This window comes from Myotis nattereri (assembly GCF_964212035.1).
Source record: "Myotis nattereri genome assembly, chromosome: 8".
NCBI lineage: Eukaryota > Metazoa > Chordata > Mammalia > Chiroptera > Vespertilionidae > Myotis > Myotis nattereri.
In genome coordinates, this window is record NC_138083.1 from 72,030,946 (window position 1) to 72,045,589 (window position 14,644).

General features: G+C 53.9%; 1 protein-coding gene across 9 annotated transcripts in view; it reads left to right on the forward strand.

Moving 5' to 3' along the window:
• PTPRT (protein tyrosine phosphatase receptor type T) overlaps positions 1 to 14,644 on the forward strand; it is a 943,168-nt gene that overhangs the window by 911,051 nt on the left and 17,473 nt on the right. For all 9 annotated transcript variants that reach the window (XM_081096943.1, XM_081096945.1, XM_081096948.1 and 6 more), the window contains 5 exons: positions 2,347 to 2,501; positions 6,074 to 6,209; positions 8,230 to 8,379; positions 8,975 to 9,148; positions 12,887 to 13,018. In XM_081096943.1, the coding sequence (XP_080953069.1) occupies positions 2,347 to 2,501; positions 6,074 to 6,209; positions 8,230 to 8,379; positions 8,975 to 9,148; positions 12,887 to 13,018 (747 nt within the window). The remainder of the gene's footprint in view (positions 1 to 2,346; positions 2,502 to 6,073; positions 6,210 to 8,229; positions 8,380 to 8,974; positions 9,149 to 12,886; positions 13,019 to 14,644) is intronic.

Consider the following 14,644-nt stretch of genomic DNA (forward strand, 5'->3'; position numbering starts at 1 on the left):
GAGTTGACCCCTGGCCTCAGAGGATGGAGAGAAAAACTCCAAGCATTCCTGAAGCTCTTTTCTCTTCTCCCACTTCAGCTCTTCCGGAGGTGCCTTAACTCAGGCCTCTGTTCACTCCCGCCGGGCTCTGTAGCAGCCTCCGAGCAGGGCTTCCTGCCTCTGGCCTTGCTGTCTTGCAGTTTGAGTTTCCACGAAGCAGAGCCTGAGGATAGGATTCGGGTCCCCTTGATGGTGTGCTGAGAAGGGGAGGGAGGCAGGTGAGGGCGGGCAGGGAAGGAGCCAGTGAGGGTGTTGGTCTCAGCTGGAGCCCAGCCTCAGCCTGTTCCCACCGGGAGCTCGGGGGCATGAACTGCACCACAGAGATGATCCCATCCTTGGGCAAGAGGCCTTTGGTACCCCATTAGGGTAACCCATCATCCTGTTTTGCCCAGGACCCTCCTGAATTTAGCACTGGAAGTGCCATTTCCTGGGAAACCCCTCCATCCTGGGCAGACCGGCAAAGTCAATCGGTCACTCTAAGTTTCAGCCCCAGCCAGGGGAGGTGGCTCCTTTTGGGTTGAGAGCAATTCTCTGAATAAGTGGGTTACTCTGAGCTGTCTGCAGCCCACACTCAGAGTAGCCGGGGGGTGCCCTGGCCCAGGAAAGGGGATCTGGGTGGGTATCAACAGTGCCCTCTACACAGCCCTCCAACACACCCAGCCAAATCCAGTCCTCCCAAAATGTAAGTTTGATGCTTCTTCTGTGCCACCATCTGGGCAACCTCCCTAGGGCTCCCCAGCACCTCTGGGACAAAGTCTAAAGGCCTGGAGGTGGAATTCCAGGCCTTCCAAGATCCAGCACCTGCCCCACCTCCCACCCGCAGTCCTGCTGTCTGCCCTCGCCTGTCTTCCACTTTCCTCTGGAGTTGCCCTGGGCTGTTTGCGATTCTGTGCACATATCGTGCAAAGTCCTGTCCCCATGCTTTGCCTGTGCTGCCTCTCTGCCTGGGAATCCCTCCATCTCTTCACCGAGTCACACACAGGCATCAGTATGTCACAATGCTTAGGAGTTCAGACTGTGGAGCCAACAGCCAGGGTTCAGATTGCAACTTCACAACTTACTAGTTGTGTGACCTTGGGCCTGTTACTTAACCTTGTTTAGCCTCAATTTCTTCATCCATAAAAAAAGAGAGAACAGTATGAGGACTGGTATGACAATTCAGTGAATTAATACATGGAAGTGTTCAGAAAGTGGCAGGCATCTAGTCTATGATTAATAAATGTTAGCCATTATTTTCAGTACCAATATGTTTCAAGATACAGTTCAGGCATCCCCTCCTCCAGGAAGCCTTCTCTGATTTCTCCGCTCCCCAGAAGGGGTTAGCTGACACTCCTTTATGTGCTTTAATAGAATTATCCACTTGGGAGTCTACCTCCCTGACTAGATCATGAGCTGTCCCAGGGACAGAGGCTTTTATTTCCACCTTCCTAGTGGCCGGGCACAGATAACCCTCAGAGAATATTCTTTAACTGGAAGAATGAACAATTGAACATGCTTCCTATTCAGTGCTGTCCAGATATCTGCAGGAGACTGCTAAGTGGAAACAGTAGGTAGGGGCACTGCATAAGCAAAGGCTCAGAGGTATGGCCTGACCATAGAATAGCCATGGAACGTCACTTGGACTGGGGGTGTCTGTGTGAGGGGTGGTGAGAGGAGAAGGGAAACCAAGCGGAGCTCTAGCCCGCCCCCTCACCGCCTTCCCCCCACCCCCCCCCCCCCCACACACACACACACACTCACACACACCCATCCGTCAGAGAAGCTCCACTTTTACTTGTTCCATATCTTATTCTAAATAATAATCTAATTGATTACAAGCCTGCTAATTTATTTTAAAGCCACGGAAACTGTCATAGACAGGACTGGGAACTGAAGGACCCCAGACCTAATCACTGAAAGACCTCGTATTCCACAGGAGATGATTTGAACTTGGTGTTTAAGGCCAACATTTCTCTGAATCTGTTCTGCTGGATACAAGTTCCATGCAATACTTGTCCAAAGAAGGTCCATGGGCAACTCTGGGGTGTCACAATGCCCGCCCCCCTCGGGGAGGCAGATGTATATTAGCACACTAAAGGCTCTGACAAGTCCTGCAGTACTGCAGTCCCTTTCACTTTACTTCCCAAGCTCCCAGATGTGGCAGACCACAGACCCTCTGTGCAGGGGCGCCTATTAACCCTGTGAGGGCCTTGCCTCCCCAACAGGAGGAGACTGGTTCCTCGGTGCCGCCGCCGTGGCGCCCCGGGCGCTGGCTAGGGTATATGGGGGCAGCAGCTGCAGGAACAGAGAGGCCCATTCTCTCCTCAGAAAGGCTACCACGAGATCCGGGAGCTCCGCCTCTTCCACTTCACCAGCTGGCCCGACCACGGCGTCCCCTGCTATGCCACTGGCCTCCTGGGCTTTGTCCGCCAAGTCAAGTTCCTCAACCCCCCCGAAGCCGGGCCCATCGTGGTTCACTGCAGGTAAGTGAAAGTCCCCCAGCCGCCCCCCCGCCCACCCCCGCTCGAAAGATCTGCTCTCGGGGAGGGAGACACCATCTTGTCCATGGCCCCTGTCTGTCCACTGTGCCCAGGGCTTTCTGATAAGGCCCAGGTCCTGAGGTCTCACAAGAACAATAGCAGTGGCGGTAGCACTCATTGTTATCTCTGTTGCCCCCTGGGGACAAGGGCTTGGCCCCGACAGCATCTTCTCTATGTGCCCTTTACCCACATTATTTAACTTACTTCTCACCCGACACTGACGGGTGGGCACCGTTATCGTTCCCATTTTACAGATAAGGACACTGAGGCACCGAGCAGGCAGACACTTGGCCTGGGTCACACGGTGTACCGAGCTGGGACATCTAGCCTGCTTTCCTCCAGACGCTCGCCCTCAGCCCTGTGAAGTAGGAGCGGGTGTCTCAGAGGAAGTGGCTTCTTTTCATTTCTATTATTTTAAAAATCAATTTCCAGCCTGCAGGGTCCCTAATAGAGAGAAAATGGACAGCGCCAGGTTTCACCTTATTGTAGAGAAGAGATAGGTTCAGCTCCGAGCTGGGAAGTCACAGTGGGAATGACTAGCACATCTCTGAATCCTCCTAAATGGAGATGGAGCGCTGTGTCAGGACTTGAAGAATTGGAGGAGAGTGGACGTCCAGACCTGAGGGCTGGCTGGCCTGCGCCCTCCCCGCCTCCTTCCCAGGGACTCTCTTTTCCAGCGTGACTTTGGGCCAGCCCGTCCTTCAGGCCCTGCAGGCAGGCTGTCTCGGCCCTGCCCTGGCACAGCCCCGTCAGTCAGGGACTTGTGTCAAGTCAAGGAGGATGTCTCAGAGCCAGCCCTTCCTCACATAGCATCATGTCCCCTCCCCACCACGCAGAGGTGAGAATTAGAAATCCCATTTCACAGATGAGGCCATTGAGGATTAGGAGGTCATACACATCACATACCCTGGGCTCTCTGAGAGCTTTACATATAGTCTCCGCTTACCATCTCTTTACAATCCAATGACAACAGAATGTTAGCCCTCAAGTCCTACGCCCCAAAGCGCAGCCAGAGCTGGGCAAGGGAGACCATGGCAAACAGTTACAGGCCCTCCCTGCACGAGATCTTGTCTCCACAGCCAGTCACCTTAACGCCCCTGCGCAGAGTGGCCCCGCTCCGGAGGCGCTTCTGAAGATTGAATGGGTGGCCACCATATACGAGGTGCCAGAGGGGATTCCGGACATTCTCTGCCTCTTACTGCTGCCCCCACTCCAGCCTGCTCATCCTGCAGGATGGGAGCCATGTCTCACTCATCCTCACGTCCCCACTCCCAAACCCAGCCTCTAATGCCTACCTAATAGGTGCTCAATAAATATTCGTGAATATAAATAGCAACCGTTTACTGAGAAATTGCTATGTAGCCAGGCACAGGGCAAAGCAATTTACATGGATTATGCTTTTTCAACATAATTTCATGCAATTTACACATATTGTGCTATTAACGCTAGATGGTGGGTCTGTTTTATTTTCAGCCTCATTTTAAAGATGAGGGTATTGACGCTCGGAGCGGTTGAATCATCTACCCAAGGTCACACAGCTAGGAAGTGGCAGAGTAAGAATTTGATCCCCAGGGTTCTGACCCCCAATAGCATGGGCTTAATTGCTGCCTGATGCTGAAATCAACACAGCTCGGTTCCCAGAGAACCCTGCACGGAGGTGTGTTGTACGTGGAAGAAAATTGAGCTCATGGGCGCCAGCAGCTGTTCACTAGTGAGGGATCCGAGGTCCGAAATCGAGTCAGGTTAGTTCTTTCCCCTCAAACAGGTCCAGGGCGAGATTTCAGAGAAGACCTGGCTGGGGCGGCTCTTAGACCCCGAGGGCCAGCCCCCCACGTCCCGTCCGAGGGGCCTGGGTCGGTGGGGGATGGAATGCTGTAGGGAAGTTCATTCAAACCGTGGCATTGTGCCCTGAGTGGAGACTGCCTCCCACGGGCTACTTTCCGGATCGAGGATGCGTTTCCAGGGCTTTGCTCTCCCATCATTGTCAGCGCTGGTCCTACTCCCTGTCCTGCTTGGATTCACGCTCAGCCAGCATCGCTCTCCTTACGGCCCATCCTTCTTCCTCTTTGTGTTCCTTTCATTTCCACATTGTGAGTCAAGGACACTCGTCCATGAGGGAAGCCAGACGAACACGCAGCCGAGGTGGCCTCCCTGGCAGTCTGGCCTTCGCTTCCAAAACTGTGTGCCTCTAAGGCTGCGGTTCTCAACCTGTGGGTCGCGACCCCTTTGGGGGTCGAACGACCCTTTCACAGGGGTCGCCTAAGACCATCGGAAAACACATACATAATTACATATTGTTTGTGTGATTAATCACTGCTTTAATTATGTTCAATTTGTAACAATGAAATTGGGGGTCACAACACGAGGAACTGTATTAAGGGGTCACAGCATTAGGAAGGTTGAGAACCACTGCTCTGAGGCAAACATTCCAGTGGCCTCCACTCACTACCATGACTTTGGAACCCAGCGCCGATCTGGGGAGGGCAGCTGTGGTCCATAGGGTCTCCTTGATTTTTATTATTATTATTATTATTATTATTATTATTATTATTATTTGCCATTTTGTGCTTGGTCTGAGATTCTCCTAAGGAAGCCACCAGCCATCAGAATCGAGTGTGGATCAGGAGACCTGATACCAGACCAGGCTCTCAGGGCCGTCAGCTCTTAGAGTTCATGGAGGCACTGCCTCATGATCCAGGGGGAGCAGGTGCAGGAGGAGCCAAACCCAGGGCTGGGACTCACTCTCTGCCTTTGGGACAGTGCAGAAGAGCTGGTTTCTGCCCTCTCACTCACCTGCTCTCCGATTTCTCTCCTCTCCTTCCTGGCTTCCATCTGTCAACCCATTTATCGAAGAAGATAAAAGAAAGGGTGATTTGGAGGGAGAGAGTGGGGGAACATGTTTATTAGGCATCCGCAGTGTGCTAGGTACCTTTTAGATGGGTTATCTTTGGCCATCAGGTGAGGAAACTGTGCATACCTGAGTGTAAGCATGTATGTGTGTGTGTGTGTGTGTGTGTAAGCGTGAGTATGTGCAATGACTGTTATTAAGAAGGAAGTGGCAGAGCACAGACTCTGGAGCCAGACTGCCTGGGTTAAGTCCCAGCTGCAACACCAGCCGGCGGTGTGACATCGCACAATGTAAGCGCCCTGTGCCTGTTTTCTCACCTGTGAAATGGGGTGAGAAACTTCCTAACAACCTCCTAAGAGAATTATTAATAAGTAGCATTGGTGAAATACTTAGACTGATGCCTGGTACTTTGTAAGTGCCAAGTGAGTGTTTGCTAAATGCATTCAACAAAAATAAGCCAATCTTGATAAAATAGCCCCAAAGGCAAATAGTATTCTCCCATTTTATAAAAGAGAGAACTGGGCTCGCAGTTTGATCGGAATCTCCCAGTTCTGACGTCCGCAGCGCACACCTCTGCAGGGTCCTGGCGACAGGGCTGAGTGTGAGGAGCCTCCCAGGGCTGGTCCCGCCCCACGGTCCCTGACACAGATCCTGTCCTTTCTTGCAGCGCCGGGGCCGGGCGGACCGGCTGCTTCATCGCCATCGACACCATGCTCGACATGGCCGAGAACGAAGGGGTGGTGGACATCTTCAACTGTGTGCGGGAGCTCAGAGCCCAGAGGGTCAACCTTGTGCAGACGGAGGTGGGTCCTGGGGCCTGAGCCAGCCGGCCACCTGCAGTCCTGGCCAAGGAGAAGTATGGGTGGTGGCGTCCTATAGAAAGGGGCCTGGGAGTGAGAGAAAAGGCAGTGAGTGAGTAGGTGGCTTGCTGTGGTGAGACCATCATTGATGCTAGGGTGCCCTTGCCAACCCCAGGGTCCCACAGTTCAGAGACTTTCAGCAATGAGGAATGGTGGCAAGTTCCCCATCTCTGAGCCCATCTGCACAGGGACTGAATGAATAGCATCGTCAACTTGGGTGAAAGAGAGAAGAGATAGGGAAGGACTAGCATATATTGAATGCCTACTCTGTGGCCAGCATTGCTTCCGTCACTGCCGGAATGGCTTAATCAGTGAACTTACTGAGAACGCACAGTCCCTGCCTTTGAGGTGAAGCAGGCCTTCAGGCACCCCTCTGTCCAGTTATTGAGCCCAAGACCCAGGGAACTGGCAGGGGCTCATCATTATTGTGGACCACCTACTATGTGCCAAGCATCATGCTAGGTTCTTTGCATTCAGGAAACTGTTTCTGCTCCTCACCACAACCCTATGGGGTAAATCCTATTTGCACCCCCACTTACAAATGGAAAAACTGAGCAACTGTGTCCCCAAAGCCTCCCATAGCCAGATCATGGTAGAGCCCGGGCTGGTGTGACCTCTGGGCATGCTCTTCCCCCTGAATCACACTTTCTCGCCAGGCAGCCTCTTCTGCCGTCCCTCCTCCTTGGAGCCTTGGTTTGTTATTCCTGTAACTGCCCTCTTCTGTCTGAGTGATGGCTGTGGGAGCCAGGACAGGCAGCATGGGACGCAGAGCTGCTTCTGTCGTCAGCCCCGCAGAGGGAAACTGCCCGCGGTTTGGGCTTGGCCAGGTGCTGCTGGCTCGGCAGGGAGGCCCCCGCTGGTAGGCTTGTCCACATACGGCCCTGCTGTGGGCTCTGAGCCAGCTCCCATGGGCAGTCCCAGCTTCTGGGTGAGGCTGCTAAGCCGAGAGGCCTCCTCCTGCCCCAGGTGCAGGCATGCGGACGGCTGACTGGCACTGGACACATTGTGGTCCTTGCTGTCTGGTGGGGGAGAGGCACATTCAAATACATCATCTTTTGCATCTGGATAAGCATTTCATATAAAGAGCTGGGCCAAGTTCTGCAGAAAACAGTCACTCAGCAAACCTTTGTGAAGGAAGTTACAGCGCCAACTTCCTCCTGGTGAATTTAGAGAAGACTTTCCAGAGGAAGCGAGACATTGAGGCATAGAAGGGGGGGTGGTGCCCAGGAGAAGAGAACCACCAGGTGCAGAGAGCTGAGATGGCACAGGGGGCATCACATGTTTTAGGAGCAGCCCCTGAGACTAGCAGTTGAGGGCAAGTGGATTAGTGGGAGGGATCCCTAGGCACACTGAGAATTGGTGGGGGTTGGGGGGGGGGGACGCAAGCTTCCGGACCCTGGTAAGGTGTGTGCCAAGTTCTCTGACACCGTGTACACCTGGAACCAGCCCTGGGGGCTCTGAGATAGTGGGGAGCACACTCTTCCAAGTGACCCACCGAGGAGAGGGGGACCTAGGTCTTCGTCCCCCTACTCTCCACCTGGCATCGCTGGAGGCTCCTTCCTGGGGCATCAACTCTCCACCCTCGGGCTCACCCTGCACGCAGCTCAGCGGTGCCCCTGGGACCAGGAAAAGCCCTCGGCCTGAATGCCGGGCACTTGCATCAGCAGCCTCCAGCAGGTCACGGTGACCGCTGAGGGGACACGGGCAGGACACCAAGGGCACCTGCTGCAGCACGTCCACCGTGTCTGACGTTTATCAGTGACTGTGCGGTTCAGTCTCACAAAGGGACAAGAGTCACCGCAGCGCAGGCAGCCACCAAAACACCTGGAAGCTTGGCCTCCCGGTTCTAGGACGGAAAGTAGCGATTCTGTGGTGTTGGTCACGCCCCCCCCACAGCCACAGCGTGCAGTGTGGACACCAAAGTCCCAGCGGCTGCTCTCACCGGGCCCTGTTCCCTCTGCAGGAGCAGTACGTGTTTGTGCACGACGCCATCCTGGAAGCGTGCCTCTGCGGCAACACAGCCATCCCTGTGTGCGAGTTCCGCTCCCTCTACTACAACATCAGCAGACTGGACCCCCAGACCAACTCCAGCCAAATCAAAGACGAATTTCAGGTAGGGGCACAGCTAGTCACTGGCTGGGCCGCTCAGCGCTGGCCCCGTACGTGCAAGACTTACTCTGCAGAGCACAAGCCCTGAAATTCTCCAGACACGCGCCCCAACCCCCGGGGTCTCACCCACCCTGCGCAGCTCATCCAGGCATCTCCATTCTCCGCTCTCTCTCTGAGAGGCATGCTGGAAAAACTCTGTCCCCCATTCGATGACACTTTAGGGGATATTTAACCCTCATTAGGGGTTTCCTATCTCCGCCCCCACCTTACGGCCTCCTCGCTGGCCCGCCCTTTAGTGCAGCGCTGGCTGAGATGAGCAGCTTAGCTCAGCTGGTTGGCAGGAGGTGGGAGCTGTGTCGGAGCCCCTGAGCCCTGGCAGCGTGGCGGTGTCACAGCCCCTGGAAGGGGCTCTCGGCGCGCAGGGCTGGAGAGGCCCGCAGATGATAGAATCGCCGCAGAAGAGAGCCCGTCCTGGGAAAGGCACGGGAGGGCCCAGCTGGGAGGATGGAGATGGGGGGAGGCTGGCTTTGCACATCACTGCCCCTCGGTTCCGGGCGCTCATCTGAGCTGTGTCTGTCTGTCCACCTTTGCGCCCACAGACCCTCAACATCGTGACGCCCCACGTCCGGCCCGAGGACTGCAGCATCGGGCTCCTGCCTCGGAACCACGATAAGAACCGGAGCATGGATGTCCTGCCTCTGGACCGCTGCCTGCCCTTCCTCATCTCCGTGGACGGAGAGTCCAGCAACTACATCAACGCAGCCCTGATGGATGTAAGCTGAGCCTCGGGGCGCGCTCCTGCTGGTCTCTAGGGGAAAGCCTCCCCCCAGGTGGAGGTGCCTGGACCCAGGGCCCTGGCCACCCTCCCCGGGCATTCTCTCCTTGCGTTTGATCTTGCTGGCCCCGAGGACCTTTGCTCCCCTGAAGGCTCTTGTCCAAACCCATGTATAAGCTGTGCTCTTGGCTCTTTGCTCCCATAAAGAGTCTGGAAAGAATGGACCAAAAGCTTAAAGTGGCTCCCACGACGCCACAGCCTGCCTAGTCCCCCTCCTGCTGCCGACAGGCCGACTCTCCACCTTGAGTTCAGTGTTGGAAACATTGGACGTGCCAGGCCTTGTGGGCCCTGGGAGCACAAGGCGGTGAAGACCTAGGTTCTGCCCTGCAGGAGCGCCCAGGCAGGTTCCCAGACCACTCCTGCGCAGAGGCAAGAATGAGGGTGGCACCTCGTAGGCACGCAGTCAGTGCGGTGGGAGGCAGCAAAGGGAGCATGGAGGGGGCATGACTAGTCTGATAAGGGCCCTGTCTCCTGTTTCTTTGTTATGGGGTGGGGCAACATTAGTAACAAAGAAAGAATTTCTGGAGGATGAGGCCCAGAAATCAGGATTTTTAAAAATTCCCAGGTGATTCTAATGTGCAGCCAAGGCTGAGAACCACTGGCTTAGAGCAGTGGTCAGCAAACTGTGGCTCGGCAAACCGCGGCTCGCGAGCCACATGCGGCTCTTTGGCCCCTTGAGTGTGGCTCTTCCACAAAATACCGGCTCTTCCACAAAATACCGACTTCTGCGCATGGGCCACGAAGTTTCAATCGCACTGTACGTGCGCACTCGCACGTGGTATTTTGTGGAAGAGCCACACTCAAGGGGCCGAAGAGCCGCATGTGGCTCGCGAGCCACGGTTTACCGACCATGGGCTTAGAGCAGCCGTGGGCAAACTACGGCCCGCGGGCCGGATCCGGCCCATTTGAAATGAATAAAACTATTGAAAAAAAAGACCGTACCCTTTTATGTAATGATGTTTACTTTGAATTTATATTAGTTCACACAAACACTCCATCCATGCTTTTGTTCCGGCCCTCCGGTCCAGTTTAAGAACCCATTGTGGCCTTCGAGTCAAAAAGTTTGCCCACCCTGGCTTAGAGCATTCCAAAGTCAAGGTGTGTGCATATGTACATATGTATATATGTTTGTGTGTGTGTGTGGTAAAATGTGGAGCCTGGGGGTCCACTTGCACTTCCAATTTCTCCTAGATTTGTCTTCCACTTGTCATGGCTGCCTCTCCCTGCCTGCCTCATCCAAGCAAGGATCAAACATGCTCCTGGCCTCCACTTAGTAGGTTAGACGCTGCCTGGAGACACAGGCCTTCGGCCAAGCCAGCTCTGAGGCTGATCGTATTCTCTTTGTCCGCAGGGCAGTTCTCCGGTGAGCCATCACTGGGGCCTTTGCCTTTCTTACAAAAAAAGAAAAAGAAAAGGTCCTTATCTGTATTCTAGCTCAGTCTGTGCTTTATCTGGTAACCATAGCAGCTTCGCTCCCAGCAGAAAAATATGAAGTCCTCTGGGTTAATTTTTAATGTTTCCCTGGTAAAGGATGATGTTATCCATGAAATGGATTGCTGGCCGATCCCTGAAACCTGGCAGGAGCATGGATCTCGAACATATTTTCAGATAAGGCTTTGTCGGGTGTGCTGGCCTAATAGAGCATTTATCAGAGAGACGGGGAAAGGGAAGAAAACTAACATTCACCGAGTGCTGGGCGCGCGTCGGGCCCTGGACTTACACCGTCTCACTCCTCATTTGCCTATTATCATCCCCATTTTCTGGATGAGCCCTGAGTGTCAGGGTATTTCCATGACTCTTTCCAGGCCAACTAGCTAAGAAACGATGGAGTCAGAGTCTGAACCAATTTTTTTACTCTGAAAGCCTGGATTCTTTTCCGTGGCTGCCAGTGGCCCAAAGACATGCTGTCTGCAGCTAGAGTGCAGCTTTGGGGGAAATTATTTTGCCCTCCCAGACCTTCCTCTGGCCATAACACTGACCAGGAAGAGGCCCTTAGAAGACAGGACCCCTTAGTGCACAGGTGGCATCCACAATTACACGGCTTCTTTTTTTCTTTTTTTGCCACAAGCACACTGAGGGAGCACAGAATGGACAGGTGCTTTGGGTAATCTCGTTGGCAGGGTCTTCACCTGGTTGGGATAGGCGAGCTCCTCTCCTCTCCCCACCTTCCTGCTGACTCCTGACTCCACTGAAAACAACTGGGACTCCAACAAGAACCAGCTCCCAGGAGAACTCGTTGCAAACATGGGTTATTTCTCAGTTTTCACAGACCACTGGTGGGGCAGAGAAGCTCCCAATCTTTCCAAGCACCTTCTCTCAGGGAACTGTAATAAATAGAGCCCTGTCGAAGCTTCAGGAGTAGTCCAGACTCCCCTAGGCCATTTACTCTGGCCCTCGGTTTCCCCATCTGACTATGGGGCTGAATTTGTTTGTTTGCTAGACCAGTACTGGGTGTCAGTGTGCCAACACAATATCCCACAATGCCCGTGCCAAGGTTGAAGAACCAAGTCAGGAGTGTGTCTGCCCTGACAGCGGGCTCACAGCTTGGTTCTTGCTTGCTGGTCTTTCACAGGCAAATCTCACTCAATATGTAGGACATCATCCATTTGGAGTTATGATTCCCATTTTCTAGATGAAGAACCCAAGATTTGGAGAGATCTAATAACTTGCCAGTGCTTAGCACCAAAAAAAGTCATTTTGCAAATGATGCCTGAATGAATGAATGCATGGATAAATGAATGCATGGATGAATGGATAGATGCACATATGAATGAAAGCATGGATGAATGCATGGCTGGATGGATGCATGGATGAATGAATGCATGGATGAGTGAATGCATGAATGAATGAATGCATGGATGAGTGAATGCATGGATGGATGCATGGATGAGTGAATGCATGGATGAATGAATGCATGGATGAGTGAATGCATGGATGAATGCATGGCTGGATGGATGCATGGATGAATGAAAGAATGGATGCATGGATGCATGGATGCACGGGTGGATAGATGCATAGATGGGTGAATACATGGATGAATGATTGCATGGATTAGTGAATGATGGGTGAATGCATGGATGAATGGATGGATGGATGACATAATGTACAAGCGGCAAAGCTGGGTTTGAAATCAGGTCTGCCTGATTTTAAAACATGGGAACCTTTCCCTGCTCCACTGGACACTCTAGTGCCCATCTTCCACCGGCCCAGCTCAGCCCTCCTTCCAGCCTTTGGCAGGATGAGCCTCCTGCAATAGAAGGCCCTCAGGATGCTCTCTGCCACGGGCTTAGCCAACTCCTCCTACAGGATTCTGGGCAAGGGACACGGATATCCCACTTATCCCAAGAGGAACCTTGGTCGGCAGAGAAGCAAATCTGCATCCAGAACCTTTCATTTCGGAGTAAAATGATGATTATTTGCTGAGCTCCAAGACACAAAAAATTTATTTGGATAATCCCCATCCAAGTGACACTTTCCTAATGAAATGTCCTATTTTGGAGAATGAGTTCATTATGAGGCGCCCCTTTGCTGCCAGGGCACCCAGAGATAACAGAATGGCCAGGTGCTTTGTGTAACCTATTTGCAGGCTCGGGGCCTCTGACACCATCTGGGCCTCATCAGCATTAGAACATCGCTGATGGGCGTAATTTATGAAGCCTGTGTCGTTCCTTTGCAGAGCCACAAGCAGCCCGCGGCCTTCGTGGTCACGCAGCACCCTCTACCCAACACCGTGGCGGACTTCTGGAGGCTGGTGTTCGACTATAACTGCTCCTCCGTGGTGATGCTGAATGAGATGGACACTGCCCAGGTAGGAGGAGGCCCAGCACTGCCCTAGGTGCTCAGGTGCGTCAGGGCAGCCGTGCCCTAGAGTTGGAGGGAGAGTCCTGAGATCCAGCAGAGTGGGCCTCTGCCCCACCGAGCTGCCGTCTGATGGGCACGGGGGCTGTGAGCACCAAGCAAGCCCACTCCGCTTCTGCAGGGCACCTCCTGGCAGGCCCTGCACCCCAGGGCCCTCCATATCCCAGTATTGACTCCCACTTGTGCGGGCTTTGTCTGGCCCCGCACCGCCCAGCCTGACTCTGTGCTCCGTTCCCCAGGCTCTAGTTAGGGCCTTGTTCTGAGTCATACAGAGCTCACAGAGGAGGCTTCCACCGCCCCCCGACCCCCCGCCCCCAGCTCTGAGGGTCTCCAGCCCTGCAGAATATCCTGGCCACAACCCCACCCTACCCCCTCCACAACGCAGCCTTCGGGACAGCCTGGGGCTTGCACCTTGGACCCTTTGCCCACTGACCTCCAAACCGAGCCCAGGCTTTGTCACAGGTGGCCCTCATGTCCAGCAGGCTTCATGCCTTGCCCCTCTGGGTCTGAGGGCTCCAAGCATCATGTGCCTACAGCACCTCTCTGAGACAGCTTCTAGAACCCACATCCCATGGCAGGGCAGCCACTCCTGGGTAGAGGAGGGGAGACTGGCCACCTCCTCTGGGGTTTTCAAAAGCAGTCCTCTCACTTCCTGAAGGAAACTCGCAGTAACGCAGTGCACCTGTGTGGGAATGAGATAAAGCTGGTCCGAGCTGTGGTCTCAACCTCACAGTCTGGCTACAGAGACAGATGAGCAAATTGTCCCACCACACAGGGCAGCGCTATAATAGAGGTCAGCGGCAAGTGCTGTGTGCGCGGGGAACGGGGAGCAATTAATTCTGCCCACAGGGTGAGGGAAGGCTTCAAAGGAAGGCGACTGTGGCCTTGAAGGAAGGCAGCAGAGATGCGGCTGTGGGGGATGAAGTCACTGGGAAAGGACATTCCAGGCAGAAGGAACAGCTGGGGCCAAGGCAGGGTGGGGTGAATGTGGGCAGGCTTGTCCACAGAGCAGCTCACAGCTCCTGTGCAGTGTGGCTGGGCCCCAGGGTGTGTCAGCAGGAGAAGGTGGTGATGCTAGAAAGCGCCAGGGCCCAGCTTGCAGAGGGCTGCCCACCCAGTAAGGAGCTTGGGCCTTGGCCTGCAGCAAGGTAAGTGGTGGTTGTTTTGAAGACTTTTATTTTGTATGCAACAGAATCCTTTCTTCAGATTAGAAGTTTCCATGCAAGCCCAATATCTGGAGGAGGTATGATTGAGACCTGCTAGCATTGAAGTGGGGGCAGGGGGCCTAGAGCTTCACCCACCTGCTCTTTTAGTTTCTCCAGATTCCTCTCAGAGAGTCACCTAATCTGGGTACCTTTGTGGAACCCCTGGGGTTCCTAGGAATACAGGATTGAAAATACTGTACAGGGAGGAGAGATGTTGAGAGATTGTGCAGTGGTGTGACAGAGTTCCTGTTAGAAAGCTGAGTCTGGGAACCAGTGAAGAGAAAAAAAACAAGGAAAAATCTGGAAACTGGGAGACTGGGGCAGAGGGTGTTGCCAATGTGCAGAATTAAAGGGATTATCTGGCTGAGCAG